The 20,656-nt window shown below is 38.6% G+C and overlaps 1 protein-coding gene and 1 pseudogene across 1 annotated transcript in view; one reads left to right on the forward strand and one right to left on the reverse strand.

The window, feature by feature from the left end:
- The window catches only part of SPATA9 (spermatogenesis associated 9), a 28,057-nt gene extending 11,572 nt beyond the window's left edge, over positions 1–16,485 (reverse strand). Inside the window, exons 1-3 of the mRNA XM_010831948.1 lie at positions 16,425–16,485; positions 16,186–16,274; positions 4,537–4,764 (exon numbers count right to left, since the gene is read on the reverse strand). Coding sequence (XP_010830250.1) covers positions 4,537–4,764; positions 16,186–16,274; positions 16,425–16,485 — 378 coding nt within the window. The remainder of the gene's footprint in view (positions 1–4,536; positions 4,765–16,185; positions 16,275–16,424) is intronic.
- Positions 16,486–19,867: 3,382 nt separating this feature from the next.
- On the forward strand, positions 19,868–20,129 carry LOC104982573 (annotated as a pseudogene).
- Positions 20,130–20,656: the final 527 nt, after the last annotated feature.

The following is a 20,656-nucleotide window of genomic DNA, read 5'->3' on the forward strand; positions in this document are numbered from 1 at the left end:
TGAGAGTCCCTTGGACTGCAAGGAGATCCAACCAGTCCATCCTAAAGGAGATCAGTCCTGGGTGTTCATTGGAAGGACTGATGCTGAGGCTGAAACTCCAATACTTTGGTCACCTAATGCGAAGAGTTGACTCATTTGAAAAGACCCTGATGCTGGGAAAGATTGAAGGTGGGAGGAGAAGGGGACAACAGAGAATGAGATGGCTAGATGGCATCACCATCTCAATGGTGATGACTCAATGGACAAGAGTTTGGGCGAACTCTGGGAGTTGGTGAGGGACAGGGAGGCCTGGCATGCTGTGGTTCATGGGGTCACAAAGAGTCGGACACGACTGAGTGACTGAACTGAACTGATTTTACACGTGATTTTACATGTCATGTTTTCAGTAAATCTTCATCAAGTAAGTGAAAAAGGGTAGAATTACATTTCACTTCCAAAAAGAAAGTTAACCATCTTATAATCTGTAAAAGATATTAAGAAGTAAACCTGAAGGACACCTGGTTACAGCAATGTGGCAGACAGAGCGAGTGGGAAACCTCTCACCAAAAAAAAAAAAAAAACAACCCAAAATTCTCTAGAGAAACTGTTGTAACCCCAAGGCCAGAAGGTATTTCTATTTTTGATTCTATATATATCAAAATCCAAAAATGTAATACCAGACTAAGTTTACAGAACATGAAAGAGGAGGAGGAAGGAAGGGATAAATCTTCCCATGTCAGGAACTAAAAGCCAAGCAGTAAGTGTGTGATTTCATGTCTCAGGAATGGCGATGTTACTGGATCCTGAAATAAGGACTGAGGGCTTGAGTTTTAATAAACAGAATGAAGATGAGACTTGGATGCCCATGAGGTGAGGTCAGGCCTTTGTAGAGCTGTAATGGGGACTAGAAAAACTGTACCCGCCAGACCAAAAAGGTGAGAAAGCAGGTCTCCACCCGGGACTGACCCCTCCTGAGCACAAGCAAAAGTCTCTAGAGAAACTGTTGTAACCCCAAGGCCAGAAGGGATTTCTATTTTTAAAAAATCCCTACTGAAGAAAAATTTTCAATTGAAACAAAATGCTGAGTAGACACAACACAGATCACAATAGACAGAAAGATTAGCAATCCCCCTAAATCTCAAAGAATAATCTTTAAAAAGATCATAAATAATATGTTTAAAATAAAAGTGGTTATTAAAAAGAAATAATTCTATAAAAGGATGTTTTTTAAAAAGTAGAAATTTGGAGGGAAACACCAAATATTATAGAACTTCTAGAAAAGATAAATATAATGTTTGAAACTTAAAATACATTTAATAAGTAAAAGAGCATATTAGAGCTGGAGAGAGTTGGTTAACTGGACAACACATCAGAGGAAATTATTCAGATGTATCAAAAAGAGATAAAGGATAATACAAGAAAGGTAAATGGACATAAAGACTAAAATGAGAAGATTCAAAAGTGTGTTTAGTAGGCATTCTGGAATGAGATTAGAGAAAATGAGGAGGCAATATTTGAAGACATAATGGCCGAAAGTTTTCCAGAATTGAAGAAATTATCCTCGGATTCAAGAATCACAAAGGCCTCCAAGACTGTGTGTGCGCATGCTAAGCTGCTTCAGTTGTGTCCAGCTCTTTGTGACCCTGTGGACTGTAACCCATCAGGCTCCTCTGTCCATGGGATTCTTCAGGCAAGAATAATGGAGTGGGTTGCCATTTCCTGCTCCAAGGGATCTTCCCGACCCAGCCAAGGGACAAGAACCTCTGCATGTCTCCTACACTGGCAGGTGGGTTCTTTACCACTAGTGCCACCTGGGAAGCATTTTGATAACAGCTAATAAAATTGAAGCTGTTCATCCCTCATGACGCAGCAGTCCTGCAGAAACGTCTCAACATATGGACATGGACTCAGTTACAAGAGTGTTCACTGAAGCACTGTTCGCAATGTAAAAAATTTGGAAACTAAATTGTCCATCTGTCCAGTAATAGATAAACTGCGGATTCTTTTTTCTTATAATGGAATACCACAAAGAAGTTAAAATAATAAACCATAGGACCATAGCTGTGGACTTCCTAGGGGGTGCTAGTGATAAAGAATCCACCTGTCGATGCAGGAGATGCAAGAGACGCAAGTTAAATTCCTAGGTGGGGAAGAATAGGAAATGGCAATCCTCTCCAATATTCTTGCCTGTAAAATTCCATAGACAGAGGAGCCTGGCAGGCTACATAAAGTCCACGGGGCTGTAGAGAGTCAGACATGACTGAGCATCCAAGTGCACACACACACAGTTCTTCAGGCTCCCCAGGTGGCTCAGTGGTAAAGAATCCATTCAGTATCATTCTCATTACTGGATAGAAGGAAACCCCAATTCCACTGGAAACAGAAATTATTTTTCTGCCATTGAATTTTCATGAGTATTGGGAGACAATTCTCCATGAATGTCTCTCATTCCTGTACAGATTGGGTCTTCTGGGCAAAGGATATGGTTGAATAGCAAACAACTTTGCCAGCTAGAGAAGGTATGTTCCTTTGGAAAGATCTAGAGACGTACTTCTCAAGACATGACACAGGGCACTGAAGAGAAAGCCTTTTCCTTCCGCTCCAGAGACATATGCTTCTCTCTCTCTCTCTCTCTCTCTGGGCAGATGAGCCAGCATTCCTATAAAAAGATCAGTCTCTTGATTTCAAGGTTCCTCTCCACAATGGAGATATGGCAGACAAAATCATTACCTAGTAAATAAAGTAAAATCTCAGCTCCTTCATAGTTTAACTTAGCAAAGAGGAGGAGAAAAGGCTCTGAATAACAATAATGGACAGTGTCTTTAAACATTATTTCATAATAAATACAGAAATAGTCTACAAAGAACAGTTCTTATATCAACTCTGTAGAAACTGTGGGTCTAACAATGCAAAGAAAGAGCAAGGCAAAACATTAGATTCAGAAAGATATTTCAGTGGGAATTTAATACAGTTCAGCTATGTTTCTTTTTGATGATCTAAAGATACAGGTATAAGCCTTATAGTGCTTAGAAATCTGATGGTTAACAGAACATAAACCATTTTTTACTTTCACAAACATCAAGTATTATAAAGGAGCCTTTTATAAATGCTGTTTCAGGCAAGTCACAGTTGAAATAGCCGATGCTTTCTGAAAATGTCAAAATCTCTGATTAAAGAGAGATTCCTATATAATATTTTATTTTAACCACTCATCATACATTTTCTCATCTTCTCAAAACAATGCATTTTTGTTTGAGGGTTCATCCTTTCCCCACCCTTAAGTGGCATTGTCTGAATGGGGCTGCAACCTCTACTCTAGGAATGAAGCAGTAGTCAATTCCTAGGCCAATCAATGTACCCCTTTCCTTGGTTTAGAGGAAAGTCAATCCCTAAAAGTTCACCTCAGGACTTAGCCAGGAATGTTGGATCAAGGACTCATTCTTTTCTGTTGTAATTGAACCTGGAAGGATGTAGCCCCTGAGAACAACTGCAAATCATCTTGTGACCATGAGGAGAAAGTCAGTCTAAGAATGGAGTCAACACAGAGAAATCTGAACCAAGAGATGAGTCAGAGAAAGGAGGATCCTGAAGGTATTGTGTACTATATCCAGCTATGCCTGAAAGCTTCTCAACTCTGGGTTGTTTGACGACAAGAACTAATACATATCCTTTCTGGCTTAACTCTCATTTTAACAAAGGAATGTTCTGAATAATGCCCAGATTGAAAAACTCAGAGTGCCATAAAGTTTAGAAAAAAAGAAACTGGTCTAGAAAAACTTAGAGCTTTTTTGTCCTTAATATAATAGAGCCTCAATAAAACAACACTCGTGGAACTTGACAGAACATGGAATTTGAAACAGACCTGAACATTGACATGTCTATCAAAATGAGATTACCGCTAAAGATACTCATTATATCAAACAAAGATTATATTGGAGACATAACGAGGTTATAGGGAGGACACAAAGCACAATCATTTTTAAGGCTTGTTGTAGAATTTCTTTTAGGTTTGACATAACTGGTAATTTGCATGCTTATAAGGGACGACAGAGGATGAGATGGTTGGATGGCATCACTGACTCAATGGGCATGCTGCTGCTGCTGCTGCTAAGTCGCTTCAGTCACGTCTGACTCGGTGCAACCCCATTGATGGCAGCCCACAATGGACATGAGTTTGAGTAGACTCCAGGAGTTGGTGATGGACAGGGAGGCCTGGCGTGCTGTGGTCCATGGGGTCACAAAGAGTCGGACATGACTGAGCGACTGAAATGAACTGAACTGATTTAGGTTGAACCATTTGAAATCAAAAGTTTCATTTAGTTCAATCAAATAACAAGGGAGAAAAAAGTCTGATTACTTCCTATTTCAGATTTATTTAAACCAGAGAACATACTGTATTGAAAAAAAAGGCCCATTCATTCATTTTTCTTAGCCAACGGTTCTTGTTTTACATCTAGGACAGTCAAATGTGCTACATTTTCATTTTTCATACTGTGCAGTTTCAGAATAGTTCCTACAAAAAGACCCACATCCTGAGCAAATGCAATGTTCACTTACCTGTATGTTGTACAGGGGTTGCCTTGGTGCATTAACTTCCTTGAGCAAACGATGAGATATGGCCCTTAACTCTAAAAGTCTGCAAGCAAGCTGAGGCTGCAGAAGTTTGGCAACTGATTTGGAGGATCTGGAAATGCTGTTTAATCCTTGAATTAATGTTCCTCGGTTGATCTTGGCTAAAGTGATAGCCATTCTGATTTTGGATGGTTTTTGCATGGGTTCTCTTTTCTGAAAAAGAAGTCTTTGAAAAGTGACTGATGTGTGATTCTCCAGTGCATTATTTATTTATTAAAATTTTTTTAAAAATTTAAAATATAGTTGATGGACAATAGTATGGTAGTCCTGGGTGTGCTCCATAATTTGACATTTGCAAACAGTATGAAACAACACCACAATAAGTCTAGTAACCATCTGTTCCCATACAAAGTTATTACAATATTGTTGATCATGTTCCTCGTGCTGCATATTGCATCCTCATTACTTATTATATACCTGGAGATTTGTGCCTCTTAATCCCCTTCATTTATCTCACTCACACTGCTCCCTTCCTCCATTCTGCCTGAAACCCCCGCAACCACCCATTTGTTTCCAGGACATTTAAAAAATCTCTAGGCAGAGACAAGTGCCACCTAACTGTACATTGTGCCTGATACTAGGTGTCCAGTAATTATCTCCTACCCTCTATACAGCTCACGGATCCCATTCTTGTATTTAAATAACTATATGAGTATATGATTTTTTTCCTTACGATATGAAAGTGAAAGTCACTCAGTCGTGTCCAATATTGGGACCCCATGGACTGTAGCCCGCCAGACTCTCTGTCCACTGAATTTTCCAGGCAAAAATAGTGGAGTGGGTTGCCATTTCCAGAATTAACTTATGAGCCTAAAGACAAAAACTTTTCATTTTGTCTCTGGATTTATTTGGTTTTGCATTTTTTAAAAAGAGCTCTTTCAAAAGTGAACAATTCTTATTCAAATATCATTCAATATTTGAATTTTTCAAACAATCCTTATTCAAAACTCTTATAAACATTTTTCCAGCTTACTTTAAAATTTCAAATGATAATATACAGCACATATACATAATGTACAATTTACTTGAAAACATTTTTTTACTAGTTAAGGTGCAGACAGAGCAAAGGAAGGATGTTAATGAGCCCAGGTTCTTCCATCTTCCCATACACAGTAAAGCGCCAAATTTGTTAACTTGAGATGTCTGGTTTTCCTTTTTTTTTAATTAAATGAAAAGATCTTTAAATTCTACAGTGCTTTACAATTTATGGTATCATATAATCCCATAGTAACTCCTTTTCTATCTGTTAACCTTGTGCTGCCCCTCCCCTTTTCTTCTCCCCACTGGTAGCCACTAGTTGCTCCCTATATCTCTGAATCTGGTTCTTTCTTGTTTTACTCACTAGTTTGTTATCTTTTTTAAGATTTCACATATAAGTGATAAGAACAGTATTTGTCTTTCTCTGTCTGACTTATTTCACTTAGCCAAATGCCCTCCAAGTCCATCTCTGTTACTGCAAATGGCAAAATTTCATTTTTATGGCCAAATAGTATTCCATTGTGTAACACATCTTCTTTATCCATTCATCAGTTGATGGATACTTAGGTTGCTTCCATATCTTGGCAATTGTAAATAATGCTGCTATGAACACTGAGGTGCAGGCATCTTTCTGAACTAGTGCTTTTAACTTTTTGGGTGTATACTCAGGAGTTTAATTGCTGGGTCATATGGTAGTTCTATTTTTAGTTTTTGAGAAATTGCCATACTGTTTTCCACAGTGGCTATACCAGTTTACATTCCCAACACCAGCGCAGGAGGGTTCCTATTTCTCCATACCCTCAGCAACAGTATTTACGTTCTTTTTGATGACAGCCATCCTGACAGGTGTGAGGTGATATCTCATGTTGTTTTCATGTGTATTTCCCTGATGACTAGCAACGATGAACATCTTTTCATGTGCCTGATAGCCATCTGCATTTCCTCTTTAGAAAAATGTCTGTTCAGTTCTTCTGCCAATTTTTAAAGTCAGATTGTTGACTTTTTAAATGTTAAATTTCACAAAATATTTATATATGTTGGATATTACCCCTTATCAGTCACGTCATTTACAGGAATTTTATAGTATCCACTCTTGCATTTGGGTATCTAATCCATTTTGAGTTTATTTTTATACATGGTGTTAGAGAACACTAATTTCATTCTTATGTAAGTAGCCGTCCAGTTTTCCTAGCATTGCTTATTGAAGAGACTGTCTTTTCTCCACTGTATATTCTTGCCTCCTTTGTCATAGATTAGTTAACCATAAGTGTGTGGGTTTATTTCTGGGCTCTCTATTCTTTTCCATTGACCTATGTGTCTATTTTTGTGCCAGGACCATACAGTTTTGGTTATTATAGCTTTGTAATATAGTCTGAAGTCAGAGAGCATGATTCCTCCCATGTGTTCTTCTTTCTCAGGAGTGTTTTGGCTATTTGGGGTCTTTTGTGTTTCCATATAAGTTTTAAAATTATTTGTTCTAGTTCTGTGAAAAAAAATTCCATTGGTATTTTGATAGGGATTATGTTGAATCTGTATGTTGCCTTGAGTGGTATGATCATTTTAATAATATTAATTCTTCCAATCCAAGAATATGGTATATCTCTCCATTTGTCTGCGTGTCTTCAATTTCTTTCATTAGTGTCTTATAGTTTTCCAAGTACACGTCTTTTACCTCCACGCTGCTGCTACTGCTACTGCTGCTAAGTTGCTTCAGTCGTGTCTGACTCTGTGCGACCCAATGGATGGCAGCCCACCAGGCTCCCCCATCCCTGGGATTCTCTAGGAAAGAGCACTGGAGTGGGTTGCCATTTCCTTCTCCAATGCATGAAAGTGAAAAGTGAAAGCAACCCCATGGACTGCAGCCTACCAGGCTCCTCTGTCCATGGGATTTTCCAGGCAAGAGTACTGGAGTGGGGTGCCATTGCCTTCTCTGATAGGTAGGTTTATTCCTAGGTATTTTATCCTTTTTGATGCAATGGTGAATGGGATTGTTTCTTTAACTTCTCTTTCTGATCGTCTATTGTTAGTGTATGGAAATGCAGCAGATTTTTAAATATAATTTTGTATCCTGCAGCTTTACTGAACCCATTGATGAGCTCAAGTAGTTTTCTGGTAGCATCTTTAGGATTCTCTATGTATAATATCATGTCAACTGCAAACAGTGACAGCTTTACTTCTTCCTTTCCAATTTGGATTCCTTTAATTTTTTTCTTCTCTGATACCTGTGGCTAGGACTTCCAAAACTATGTTGAATCAAAGTTGTGAGAGTCGATGGACATCCTTGTATATAAGGTACAGCATACATACATAATACAAAAAGTATGATTTAAATTTTTAATGTTAAAATATAGTACACATACACTATGCATTGTACAGTTTAAAAGAAAAATAAAACAAAAGCCCTATATACTAAACCCCACTCCAGTACTCTTGCCTGGAAAATCCCATGGGCGGAGGAGCCTGGTGGGCTGCAGTCCACAAGATCGCTAAGAGTCAGACACAACTGAGTGACTTCACTTTCACTTTTCACTTTCATGCATTGGAGAGGGAAATGGCAAGCCACTCCAGTGTTCTTGCCTGGAGAATCCCAGGGACGGGGGAGCCTGGTGGGCTGCTGTCTATGGGGTCACACAGAGTTGGACACGACTGAGGCAACTTAGGAGCAGCAGCAGCTATATACTAAACAAACTCACAATACTTTCAGTTCTGAAAACCTCAAATCTTCTGTGAACATTCTGACAGAAAACACTTCTGGCATTTCTAAAACACATGACATGTAGCTCTCTGTTCTAGCAGAAAGTGAACCACAGGGAAATTACTTACAATGTGGTTAGACTGCATTCCAGGCAACAGACAAGTATAATTTCCATTATTCATTTAAGTAATTTTATGAGCTATTCTAGCTTTGACTCATTGGAAAAGACTCTGATGCTGGGAGGGACTGGGGGAAGGAGGAGAAGGGGACAACAGAGGATGACATGGCTGGATGGCATCACTGACTTGATGGACGTGAGTCTGAGTGAACTCCGGGAGTTGGTGATGGACAGGGAGGCCTGACGTGCTGTGATTCATGGGGTCGCAAAGAGTTGGACACGAATGAGTGACTGAACTGAACTGAACTGATTCTGGCTTTTCAATATATAACTTGGAGGAAAGAGTTAATAACAAAAAGAAGCAACTTTGAATCTCATTTATTTGTTGAGTCCAAATATCTAAGTTCAAAACATCTTTTGGATTTTTTGATCTACAATAAACATCATATTTAAGGGCTAACATGATGTATCTTTATTTTAAATGCCTCAGCTTTTATCCTGCAGTCATAATTTTATTAGTGCTGTTTTTGTCATCAAATTTCAGTACTTCTCTTACTCGTCAGCATTTGCCATTGGAGATAATCAAAAGCTGTTCTAGCCTGTCAATGACGATGTATTTCTGCAACATCTGGTGTCCTACTGTGGCTTAGTCTATTAACTTTGCTGAGAAGTCCCATTAGCCCACCTGTGGTCTCAATCCTCCTAGTCAACAGAACAGTAGAGGATGGGCTAAGCTGTGGGCTGCTACAGTTGCTATAATTCCAAGCCTCTTTAGAGCACAGCAGTCCTTACAAGCTGTTATATGGTAGGTAGAACAAGCACAAAAAATACACAGGTGCCATCAGTTGATATTATCTAAGCTGGCCGCAAGCACACCTTGAGGAGAAACCACATGGTCTGCAGTATCCAAAGTTCCTGCACAAACAGATTCAATCTCTTGTGACCTTACGCTCTGCTGCACTGCCTCTTCCTCCCAACTCCTCCTCAAGGCAGAGCAACTGGAAGAAGTTTGGTTTTACTTCCAATCACAATTTCCAGTTGTCCCTTGGTATCCCATGTGGATTAGTCAGTTCTGAGACCCCCAAGCATCTCAAAATCCGTGGATGCTTAAGTCCTTTATATAAAACAGTATTTGCATATAACTAGGCACATCCTCCTTTACACTTTAAATCATCTCTACATTACTTATAAAACCTCATACAATGTGTTATATAAATAGTTGTCTGCAATCAGCAAACTTAAGTTTTGCTTCTTGGAACTTACTGGAATTTTGTTTCCTGAATATTTTCAATCAGAGGTTTGTTGAATCCCGGGTACTGAGAACTGACTGTACTGCGTTTTCTCTCATTATAATTTATAATCAGACGGTGAGGGCCACATTGCCAGGTCAAACAGAAACGGGAAATGTGCAGTCCCACCATTACTGAAACCTTGTCTATGTGGTCATTAGTGTTTTAGGGACCTTCATTTTTTCAGCTGCAAAATATTAACATTCTGTAGTTTCCCTGTCCTGATTTTGTCAGTTCCTTTACAAAATCTTGGTGATCTGTATTGGCCTGGATTCACTGACTTTGCATGTGTATTTCAATTAACCAATCTTGATGCATTCTTCCAAACATTACACTAGATTGATCCATTCAACTTTCTCCTCTTTTACAAAATTGTCTAAGTTTTTATCTCTGTAGAAAAATAAGCCTATTTGTAATTGATAATCTACTAATCAAAAGTCTCCTGTAAGGTTCATAAAATTTGTGTTGACCAAAAATACAGCATTTATTACAAACAATATTTTAAAAAATTCAAGTGTGCATTATAGTAAAGCTTTATTGCACTTTTGGTTATCTTTCTCATTTTAGTTTCCTCCTGAGTTTAGGGCATTTTCCAACAGACTCAGTCTCTTCCTAATTAATATCATCTTTGTTTCCTTTAATGCTTAAATGGTTACAATTTGATGACTCTGCTTCCATTTTAAAATGCCTAAGGAAGGCATTTTGATAGTTTCCTAGATAACTGAAAGAATTATTACTTTTTAACAACAAGATGTTTCTGATTCCTTTTATTTTCCCTACCACAAAACATGGAATCAATTTGTTCCCAAGAAGACCATCATTGCTTTTAAGAAGAACAGTGTTAGAAACCAAATCTGGGCACAGGAGTGCATGTTGAGTGGTTCTTCATGGCTCTGAGAATACAAAGTTGACAGCAGAGAAAAGGTTACTTATATTTTTTAAAATGCAGAAAGAGACATTCTTTAAAGAAAAAAAAAAAGTCACCAGTTTATGCTGATGGTTCCAATTCACTCTTACTTTCAGTGCGTTACTTTTTAAATTAGCTCTAACAGAAAATTTTAAATAAAAGGTTCTTCCTCATTGAAGTACCAGCTTTTCCTTTTTGTCTGCTATCAAGGAAATGGCACCCCACTCCAGTACTTTTGCCTAGAAAATCCCATGGACGGAGGAGCCTGGTGGGCTGCAGTCCATGGGGTCGCAGAGTCGGACACGACTGAACAACTTCACTTTCTTTTCACTTTATGCTATGTAGTTTCTTACCAAACCACATGTGTAAATTTAAATGTTGAACCCAAATTAAGAAGTCCTCATTTCTTTCTTTTCTTTCTAAAATTTTTTGACCCTCGGCCTAACCATCCTGGAATCTGTTGCAAAGTATACACATTCAGATGATTCTTTTTGTCATCATCGTCTGAGCATACCACCAAATGTCAGAAAAGAAAGTCTAACTCCCAACCACCACCACCTCAGGGATAAACAAGGGACTTAAAGACCATTTACCAAAGAAACTTAGCATCAATCAGAGTGACTCAAGGATCCTGCTCCAGATTCCACTATTTGAGCTCCAATCTTTGAATACACATCCTGCTTTTCTCTTTTATTTTTTCCAGAGTGGTGCCCATTTTTCTGTCATCAGCAGTTTTAATGCTGAACTCCAATTTCTAGTAACACTGGCTTTTTACTACCCTACATCTCTGAAACCAGTCTGTCAGCAAATCTTATTCAATTCTTTCTCTGAATAGCCCCAGAATTTGACCACTTCTCACCAGCCCCAGTACCAACAACTCATTCCATTAATGTTCACATGCCACTATCATCTTTTCTCCAGACTTGAAAATTAGCCTCCTCAGTGGACTCCCTGCTTCCACCCTCACCTACTTTCTTTCTGTTCCTCAACACATCAGCCAGAGAGATATAATTAAAACTTACGTCAGACCCGATCTTGCTTTTGTCCTCAAGCAGTGGCCTCCTGATGCACTCAGTGAGCACCTGAGTCCCTACAATGGTCTGAGAAGACTGCCTTTCCTTCACCTCCCTGGTCTCATCGTCTTTTTCTCTCCCTTGTCCTCTTTTATTACTTGTCGAGCTTGTTAAGTAGACCCCCATCGCAGGGACTCTGGACTAACGGTGCCAATCTAGTCCTCAAGCACACCAAGGTTTGCTCCCTCACTTCCTTCAAGTCTCAATTCAAGAATGACCTTTTCACTAAGACCCCCTTGGTCACCCTACCTTAGCCATCAACTGTTCCCCCATCCCGCCCTTACACTTCACAGCCCTTCTCGGCTATGTTTTCTTCTGCTTAAGATCTACTACTAACATAATATGTAGTTTATTTTCCTTGTTTATTGTTCTTATACTTGACTAGGATATAAGTTTGGGGGCGTATTATTTTAGGATGTAAGTTTTATGGCAGCAGTGTTTTATATCCGTTTGGCTCACTGATCCTTCGCCAGTGCCTGGAATAGTGACTATCAAGCAGTAGATGCTCTGTAAATATATTTATTCAAATGAATGAATGAAAAATATAACAAGTTAATGTTGAGAAACATTGGGAAAATATAGCAAATATTAAGTAAGAAACCATCTAGGAAGTTTTCAGTACACAATGTGCTCTGCAACTTTCCCAATAATGATAGTACCCCACAAAAACAAAAAACTCAGCAAGGAGAAAAATACAACTGAATTACAGAACACTCTAGCTACAGTTCTACTCTCATTATACTTAGAAACCCCTATATATACCAATACAAGCAATTTCCAGACATCACTGGTACATGCCAGTGAAACTGTGCCCCATGGGGTTAAAAAGCCCACTCTGAAGATGTACCCGATAGCATTAACAGAAACTGGTGACTAACAATTCCTGAGCTAGTTTTACAGAAGAGCAGGGAAGTACTTGTTTTTTTAAAAAAGACAAGACAAAACAAAACAAAACAAAACACTCTCTGCTTCATTGATCTGCCTTCACTGGTCAAGCTTGCCTTAACTGTTCCTGCAAATTGTGTACCTTCCAAGTGTCACGTGGCTTAGACAAATATATCACAAGACTTCTTTAACTATCTCCTATAGGTAACACCTCTGACATATGGCTTGCTAGTAATGGCTGCTTCAGGAACATGGAGCTAATCTTTCCCAGTTCAAACTAGTCAAGATCACATGACCATTCAACTGGGCCTGCTTGGGTGTGCAATGGGTAACTTTTTGACATCAGGGGGCCAAAAGCTGCACCCTCAGTTCATGCTAACATCAACATTTTCTCAACAGGCATCCCATGAAGAAGCGTATAACTCTGATATGCCTACAGACAGCAGACCTTAGCTCACCTTTTTCCTGCCTCCAAACACCTTCACTTGCACCTCTGACTACCCTACACTCTTCACCATATACATCCCAAGCCCCTTGCCTTTGGGGAGATGGATCTGAGATGTGTTCTGTCTCCTCACTTGGCTGTCTTATGAATAAATCCTTTCTCTGCTGCAAATTTCAGCATCTCAGCATTAGGTTTGCTGCACATTGGGCAAAGAAAATTGGTTTGGTCATACCAGCACTTTTCATACCACGTTTAAAGAAAAAAAAAAGAAGCATAGAGTTCAGAAAAACGTATCTACAGCTGTAAAAATCCAGTTTTTGCATGGATTCTAATGTGCTCTGTCTACAATCCTCAGTTTTGTAGTACATAGTTAAATGCAAGAGAGTGACCAAAAAAGGGGGTTATGTAACTACTTTTCATAAGTAAATTTGATCTTACATACCATAAAAAATTTCTCTCATTCAAGTAAAGATTATTTGAACTAAAATTTTTTAATTCCCTAATTATAGCTGCATTTTTTATTTGTTCAAACTTAAAAGTTTAGTATTTTAAAGTCCTCTTATAGAAATCACTTGCAATTTTGCAAGTGTAAATCTTAAAAACTTACTTTTTACAAAAGATGTGGATACTGAAGGTTTTGGGTTCTGGGCTGGTTGGAAGGGAAGGAGTGGACAATACAAGACCTCAGAGGCCAGAACCTCAAGCCAGAATTCTAAAATTAACTTTCCCCGGCCCTGGTGGTGGTGGGGTGGAAACAATGTCCTTAAAAATCTTTAGCCATGAAGAATTATTTAATAACCATTATTCTGGGTATATTCTTCTATAAAAATTCTACCATCACTACCATCAAATTTTTTTTTTTTTTTTTTTACCCCAGGCCAGGAACAACACCTTTTTCCTAAATAGGTGCCTGAAGTTTTTTTTAAAAAAAGATTTAAATACTAATCACAAAATTTAGAGATTTAAAAAACAGTCCAATTACTAAAGCCCTCTAAGTAGTCTTAAAATCAGGATCATCCTTTCAGGATGTTTGGGAACTACAGACAATACTAGAAATAAAATCTGCAATATTTACAATCTGCCTTTTAACAATAACCTAGTTAGGGACAAAATATTAGCCTTGTTTTCTGGATAATTTATTTTTGGAGAGCAAATAACTTCAGTGTGCTACAATGTCCCCTAACTACTCAGGTTTCCTGCCAATCTCAGCAATATGTTCTTCAGAGTAAATGGTAGAAAAAGAACAATGTGCTTTGAAAATCAGAAATAAAATAATTTTAACTATGTTCATATTCTTCGTTGCAAAGATGGGGTGTGGTTCTTATAAGGAAATGGCTTCAGTGAGTTGGAAATAGGAACTTAAGAGTTCTTTGGGGATCAGAATATCAATCTATTTCACCATAAAGCGTATTTATGGCTCCAGTGATAATGAGGCTATGTAGAGGGTAGGAAGAGATGAAGGAAACTGTAAAGAAAGTTGCCGCTTTAATTAAATGAAACCCGGTTTCTCTAATGTTGGCAATGGTGGAGAAGCACAGCTTGGAAAGACAACAGGGCTTTCCAGGCTTAGGCTTCCTTGACTTTACCTTGACGTTTTCTCAATAATTACTGCCACTACTGTGCTGGCCATAACCATTTTAACTCCTAGACCAAGAAGCTCTTTCCTTAATGATCCAGAGCATGGCCAAGTCTCTCATGTTTCAAAATAATTTATACCAAGACTATGGGAATACAAATAAAAGGAAGCAATTCGTTACTAGGACTAAAATATAGAATTACAAAGTCTGATTTGCCCACTAGAGCCTTAAGACTTATTCGACCCTACTTAGCCAACCACCATCTAGATGCCATCTTACCACTGTGCAGCCAGATACTTATACTTCAGTATCACTCCTTCCCAAAGTTAAGACCTAAGGGTGATGCCATTTATTCAAATTTACTTGACATTCTGGAAATATCGTATAACATTTCATACTTTTTTGGCATGACAGTACTTCCATTGGAATATTTTCCCCTGTTCCTACCCACTTACCTTATCCCTTTCTTCAACTTGAAAACTCCTATTCATCCTTTGAGACCCAGTGTAAGCATCTTTCCTCTATGAAGTCTTCTCTGACTGCTGTATGCAGAGTCACTCCTTCCTCTAAATTGTATATTCCTCGTACCATATTTCATCACAATTACTTGTTTATAACTCTGTATCCATTAGGTTAAGCTCACTGACTGAAGGAATGCTGTCCTGTGTATCTCTGTCTTCCTTCTTCCAGATCCAGGCAAAGGATTTATTAAATGTCTAATGCCAGCTGTCCTAATGAATGGTTAAAGGTAGCTCTAACGCCTCTCCTTTGGAACGAAATATACAGACTTTGTGATTACCGTGTTACTCAAGAGTACTCTTTGGCTTCCTTCCTTCCTTTAGTGTTATGTCCCTCATGTTGATATTGCCAAAAGCCTGATTTCTGGATAAGCAGGTTGTTACTGCACCATATAACTTTACAACATATTCTATTCTGACTGTGGCCAAAATGACTGAAACCATTCTTCCAGTAAGAGTTGTGTACTTTTGAGTAAATTAGGTTACATGTGTCCCCTAAACAAATGTTACCTTTTCCTGACCAAATGTCTTTATGATTCTCTACCTAGCTCCTTCCATTCCCGTATCTTATCTTAAACCTTTTTTGGAACAGGTGTTTAAAACATATGCATATATACTTTGTTGAAATCGATATCACTATTTTCTTGCCACATTAAAACACACACTCGTGCCATAGTTACCTCTCCCGTGATATCATTTTTATCAGTTATATTTCTTCACTTACTTAATTACCACAGATTTTAGTCAAAGTATATCTAGATATTTTTCTGATTTTTACATTAAGCAAATCTTAAATAAACTATGTTGCAACTATAGCTATGAGAATATTCTAGATTTCCAATCTAAAGGTACAGTGATTGTCCTTAAACTTAATCCCTCTATCTGCCTCACTTCCTTGCCCCACAATCTTTCTGCTTTACATAGACTCCTTCCAATGAGTCAGAGTTGAAGTGGTGTTTTCTGAGGTGAAAGGAATGTTTTCCTAAGTTTCAAATACTGATCTCATAATCACAAATTCAGTAATTGGTATGACACTAAAAATACAATATATGTTTTACAATCCTTTTCAAAGTTATAAAATCACATTACCTGATTAGACTGTGATAATCTGAGGATGGTAGGGAATTCATCTTTAAACTCATCTATAAGGTCCATGATTACTTTCTGGATCCCCTCAACTAAGACAAAAAGAAATTAGGGGGTAAAAATATGCTTAACTAAAAATCTCCTAGACATAATTCAAAAGAACATGGAACGCTGCGTCCACCTTGGGGATTTAACTCCCGGTTTCCATACCCCGATCCCCTTCACAAGAATAGTGTGCATACTTCTTCCAGAAAAGTTCTTCAACACCTGCCCACATATCCACCCAACAGGTTTGATTGGCATGTTGAGTTCCTACTTCACAGCAAGCTTGCAGGCCTGGGCACTGCCCATCCTCCTCTACCATTAGTGAGGGGTGAGGGTAGCCTTCCCACTCAGGGAAGCAAGCGAGGACAGAACCCGCAGTTCCGAATTGTTACTGCACAATGGGCCTCTAAGAACTTGCTACAGAATCCTCTGAAATCACTCTGGGCCTAAGAGGAGGAAGAGTGTGTTTGGAGCCACAAGGGGAGGAGAAATGAGATTTAAAAATGAAGCACACCAAGGAGTTCTGCAATAGGGATTGAATTTTGTCTCAATTTCTGCAGTGATACTTCAATTATTGGATCATCTGAGAACAAAGCTCCCTTTGGAAAGAGTTGGCATACGCTTTAAAAGAAATGCTTCACCTTTGATGCCAAGCGAGAAAGAAACACCAGCAGTTAACTCAGAAAGAGACTTCTGCACAGGCTGTTTTTCCTTCACCCAAATGAGGATCACTAGGTCAGACCAAGGCAAAATCATGAAGTCTTTGGTTTGCCTTCTTCAAAATCTCACCTTTCTGTTTTCTTCATCCTTGTCCTTTCGAGTACTTTCCCACTCAGACAACCATTATTTTCTCCTTGTCAAAGCTGGAAAGAACTGCATGTCACGCAGACTTGATTATATTCTGGGCCTCCCAAGTGGAACCAGTGGTAAAGAACCACCTGCCAATGAAGGTCGACTTAGAGAGACCTGGGTTCAATCCCTGGGTTGGGGAGATCCCCTGGAGGAGGGCATGGCAACCCACTCCTGTATTCTTGCCTGGAGAATCCCATGGACAGAGGAACCTGGCAGGCTACAGTCCACAGGGTTGCAAAGGTTATATTTTAGTGTGGATGAGCTAGTTGGTCAACTCAAATCCATTTTAATTTGAAGCCTTTATATTTAACTGTAGCTAGATGGGTTTCTTCAGCAAGCATAAAACTGGCAGCTGGAGGTCTGTGTAAGGGAACTACCAGGAAAAGAGAAACGATCATCTTAGGATCCTTCTAGCTTGTGGTGCCTGCCACCTGGTTTCACCCAGTCCTCAGTCCTCACCTCTCTGAGAACACTCTCCATCACAGCATCACCACCTCTCTGCCTCTGAACAGCACCTGCTTCCCTCCATCAGAAAGCTGATGCTAAAGAGAACTAACCCTTACCATTTGGAACGTGAAATCTACTGCCAGAAAGAAAATATTATTAGACAGTGATGAACACATGAACTGGGAGTCTACATGAAAATGAAACCCTTTATTTGCACTATTAAGACACGTGGCTATCACAGTCTACCAGAGTAACACCTGTTAGGACCTCTCTCTCTCTCGGTCGTCTGTGTTCTCCACTCCCATCAACTCCCGAATTCTTTTTTCCATCTCCCATCCTCAATGTCTGAGCTCCCAACTGTTTCACCTGGTTTTCTTTTCATCCATCTCATCCTCCTAGGCATCCTGTAAAATTTTTAAAAATCTATAGGAAAACATATCATGTTAATATTTCCCATACTCCAAGCTTACCTGACTCTGTTGTTAGTTATGCTAATGAAATTCTTTTTGTCTTTTCTTAATGGCCTTCTCCCTGCAAAGGAAGCCACGGAAAAAGACAGGGTGATAAGTAAAAAAAAAAAAAAAAATCCCATCTTTCCCTACTTACATTTGTGACCATATCTGATAATATTTAATATTGGGGCTTTATTTAATCATATTTTATGCCTATATCCTTACATATATTACATTATTATAGACTAAGATGAAATAATGTCAGTGGCTATCTTTAGTTATTTGTTGTTATTTACAACTCATGATTGAGTATTCCATACTTAAAAAATTTGAATTAAAAATTTGAGGTAGCTTGCATGTAAATAGGATGTTTGTAAACTGAATTATTTGAAATGTACTAAGGGAACTTTAGTCTTTAAAAGTACAATAACTAACCCTAGATAAATCCTCCTGGAAGGTAAAGAATCATCTTTCTTTAGAGTGACTGCAAATGTTTAGCTTTTAGTCTAACAGTATCCTCTTTTTTATTGGAATATAGTTGCTTTACACTGCTGTGTCAGTTTCCACTATACAACAAAGTGAATCAGCCATATGTGTGTATATATATCCCTTTTTTTGGATTTCCCTTCCATTTAGGTCACCATAGAACACCGAGTAGATTTCTCTGTGCTATACAGTGGGCTCTAATTATCTATTTTATACATAGTAGTATATATATGTCAATCTTGATCTCCCAAACCATCCCATCACCACCCCCTTCCCTCATACAATGTGTCTTTATCTCTGTGTGTCTATTTCTGCTTTGCAAATAAGATTATTTATACCATTTTCCTCGATTCCACATGTATGTGTTAATATTATGATATCTGTATATCTGTTTTTATCTCTCTGACTTACTTCAGTCTGTAGGACAGTCTCTCGGTCCATCCACATCTCTGTGAATGAGTGTTTCATTCCTTTTTTGGCTGAGTAATATGCCATTGTATATCTGTACCACATGTTCCTTATGGATTCATCTGTCAATGGACATTTAGGTTGCTTCCATGTCCTGGCTATTATAAACAGTGCTTCAGTAAACACTGGAATCAGGTATAGTTTTGAATTATGGTTTTCTCTGGGTATATGCAGTAGTGGGGTTTCTGGATCATATGGTAGTCCTATTTTTACTTTTTAAAGGAACTTCCATACTGTTCTCCATATTGGCTATGTCACTATCAGTTTACATCCCCACCAGTAATCATCTTTTTAACATGAAAAATAAATACCTGCTAATATCTTGTAAATACAGATTTTCAAAGATATATATACACACACACACAAAAACACACATTTTGCTTCTCCTTTAAAATGACTTAATAACTATATTCTATAATTCCAGTTGAGTACCATTAATATGAAGTAGACCTGGAAAGCCTGATGGAAGTCTTCAGATAGTTACAGTAAAATGATAGACCACACCGAGGACAGAATTAGCAACAGTGGTATTGCCATGCAGTTTAGGAACTTCTGAGGTTGGTTAGATGATAGGAAACTGGGAAGGTCAGATTTCCTGTTGTCTGTTTCCTACATCACAATATAAACTTCATGAGCTCAGGGTCTTTGGTTGGCTCAAGTTTATATTCCCAATACGTGATAATGCTTTTACAGTTTTACAAAAATATGTCCTTAATGGGGCTCCCCTGATGGCTCAGCAGGTAAAGAATCCTCCTGCAATTTGTTACTTATGTCTTGGGCAGGATGAAAATTTTAATCATTAACAAAGTCCATGTTAATGATTGAATGCATTAGGGGGAGGTGGAATCTTCCAGAGGGACTGAGGGGCAGCGGCTTACTGTGAAGGACACAGGCCGTGGAGTTTGAGCCTTTTGGAAGACTGAAATCATGGGGGTCCAGAAACTGATGCCTAGTTCCGTTTCACTGGTATCAAAAAATATTGTAACTCTTACACCCTCACAGGGAGAATGAATTGTGTGCTGGCCACATACAGAGGTATTGCTTTGACATTCTTAGACTTCAAGTGAAGGTCTAAAAAAACTCTAGCTGTAAAAGCAACATAAACAGATTGTGAACTGTACATTATGTGTTAAGTTCCCACGCTTGAAGAAGCTAATGTGAACTCATCGTGTGATACTCAATTTATATAATAAATTATGAAACTGGGAAAAAAAAGTCTGTGTGTGTCTGTGTGAGTCACTCAGTTGTGTCTGACTCTTTGCAACCCCATGGACTATAATAGTCTGCAAGGCTCCTCTGCCCGTGGAATTCTCCAGGCAAGTATACTGGGGTGGGTTGCCTTTCCCTTCTCCAGGGGATCTTCCCAATCCAGGGATCAATCTTTCCAATCCAGGTCTCCTGCACTGCAGGTGGATTCCTTACCCTCTGAGCCACCAGGGAAGCCCTACCAAAGTCTTCGTAGAGTCAATTAACTGAAATGTAAATGCAAAACACTTAAGATACATCACATACAAACAATAATGTTTATTAAACACCGTGGGAAGAAAATGTGTGTTCTCCATGTACAAAGTACTACATTTTAACTGAGTTTCCCTTATAGTGGCAGAACCTAAATAATTAACTGAATTAATTCAAGACGAGCTCTATAGGGAAATAGGTACACTGAGAACACTTGTCTTTGATTTTCCTTTACACTTTTGTTGCTAAATAGTACTGAGTAGATT

The sequence above is a fragment of the Bison bison genome, unplaced genomic scaffold (genome assembly GCF_000754665.1).
Source record: "Bison bison bison isolate TAMUID 2011002044 unplaced genomic scaffold, Bison_UMD1.0 scf7180017864533, whole genome shotgun sequence".
NCBI classification, from domain to species: Eukaryota; Metazoa; Chordata; class Mammalia; order Artiodactyla; family Bovidae; genus Bison; species Bison bison.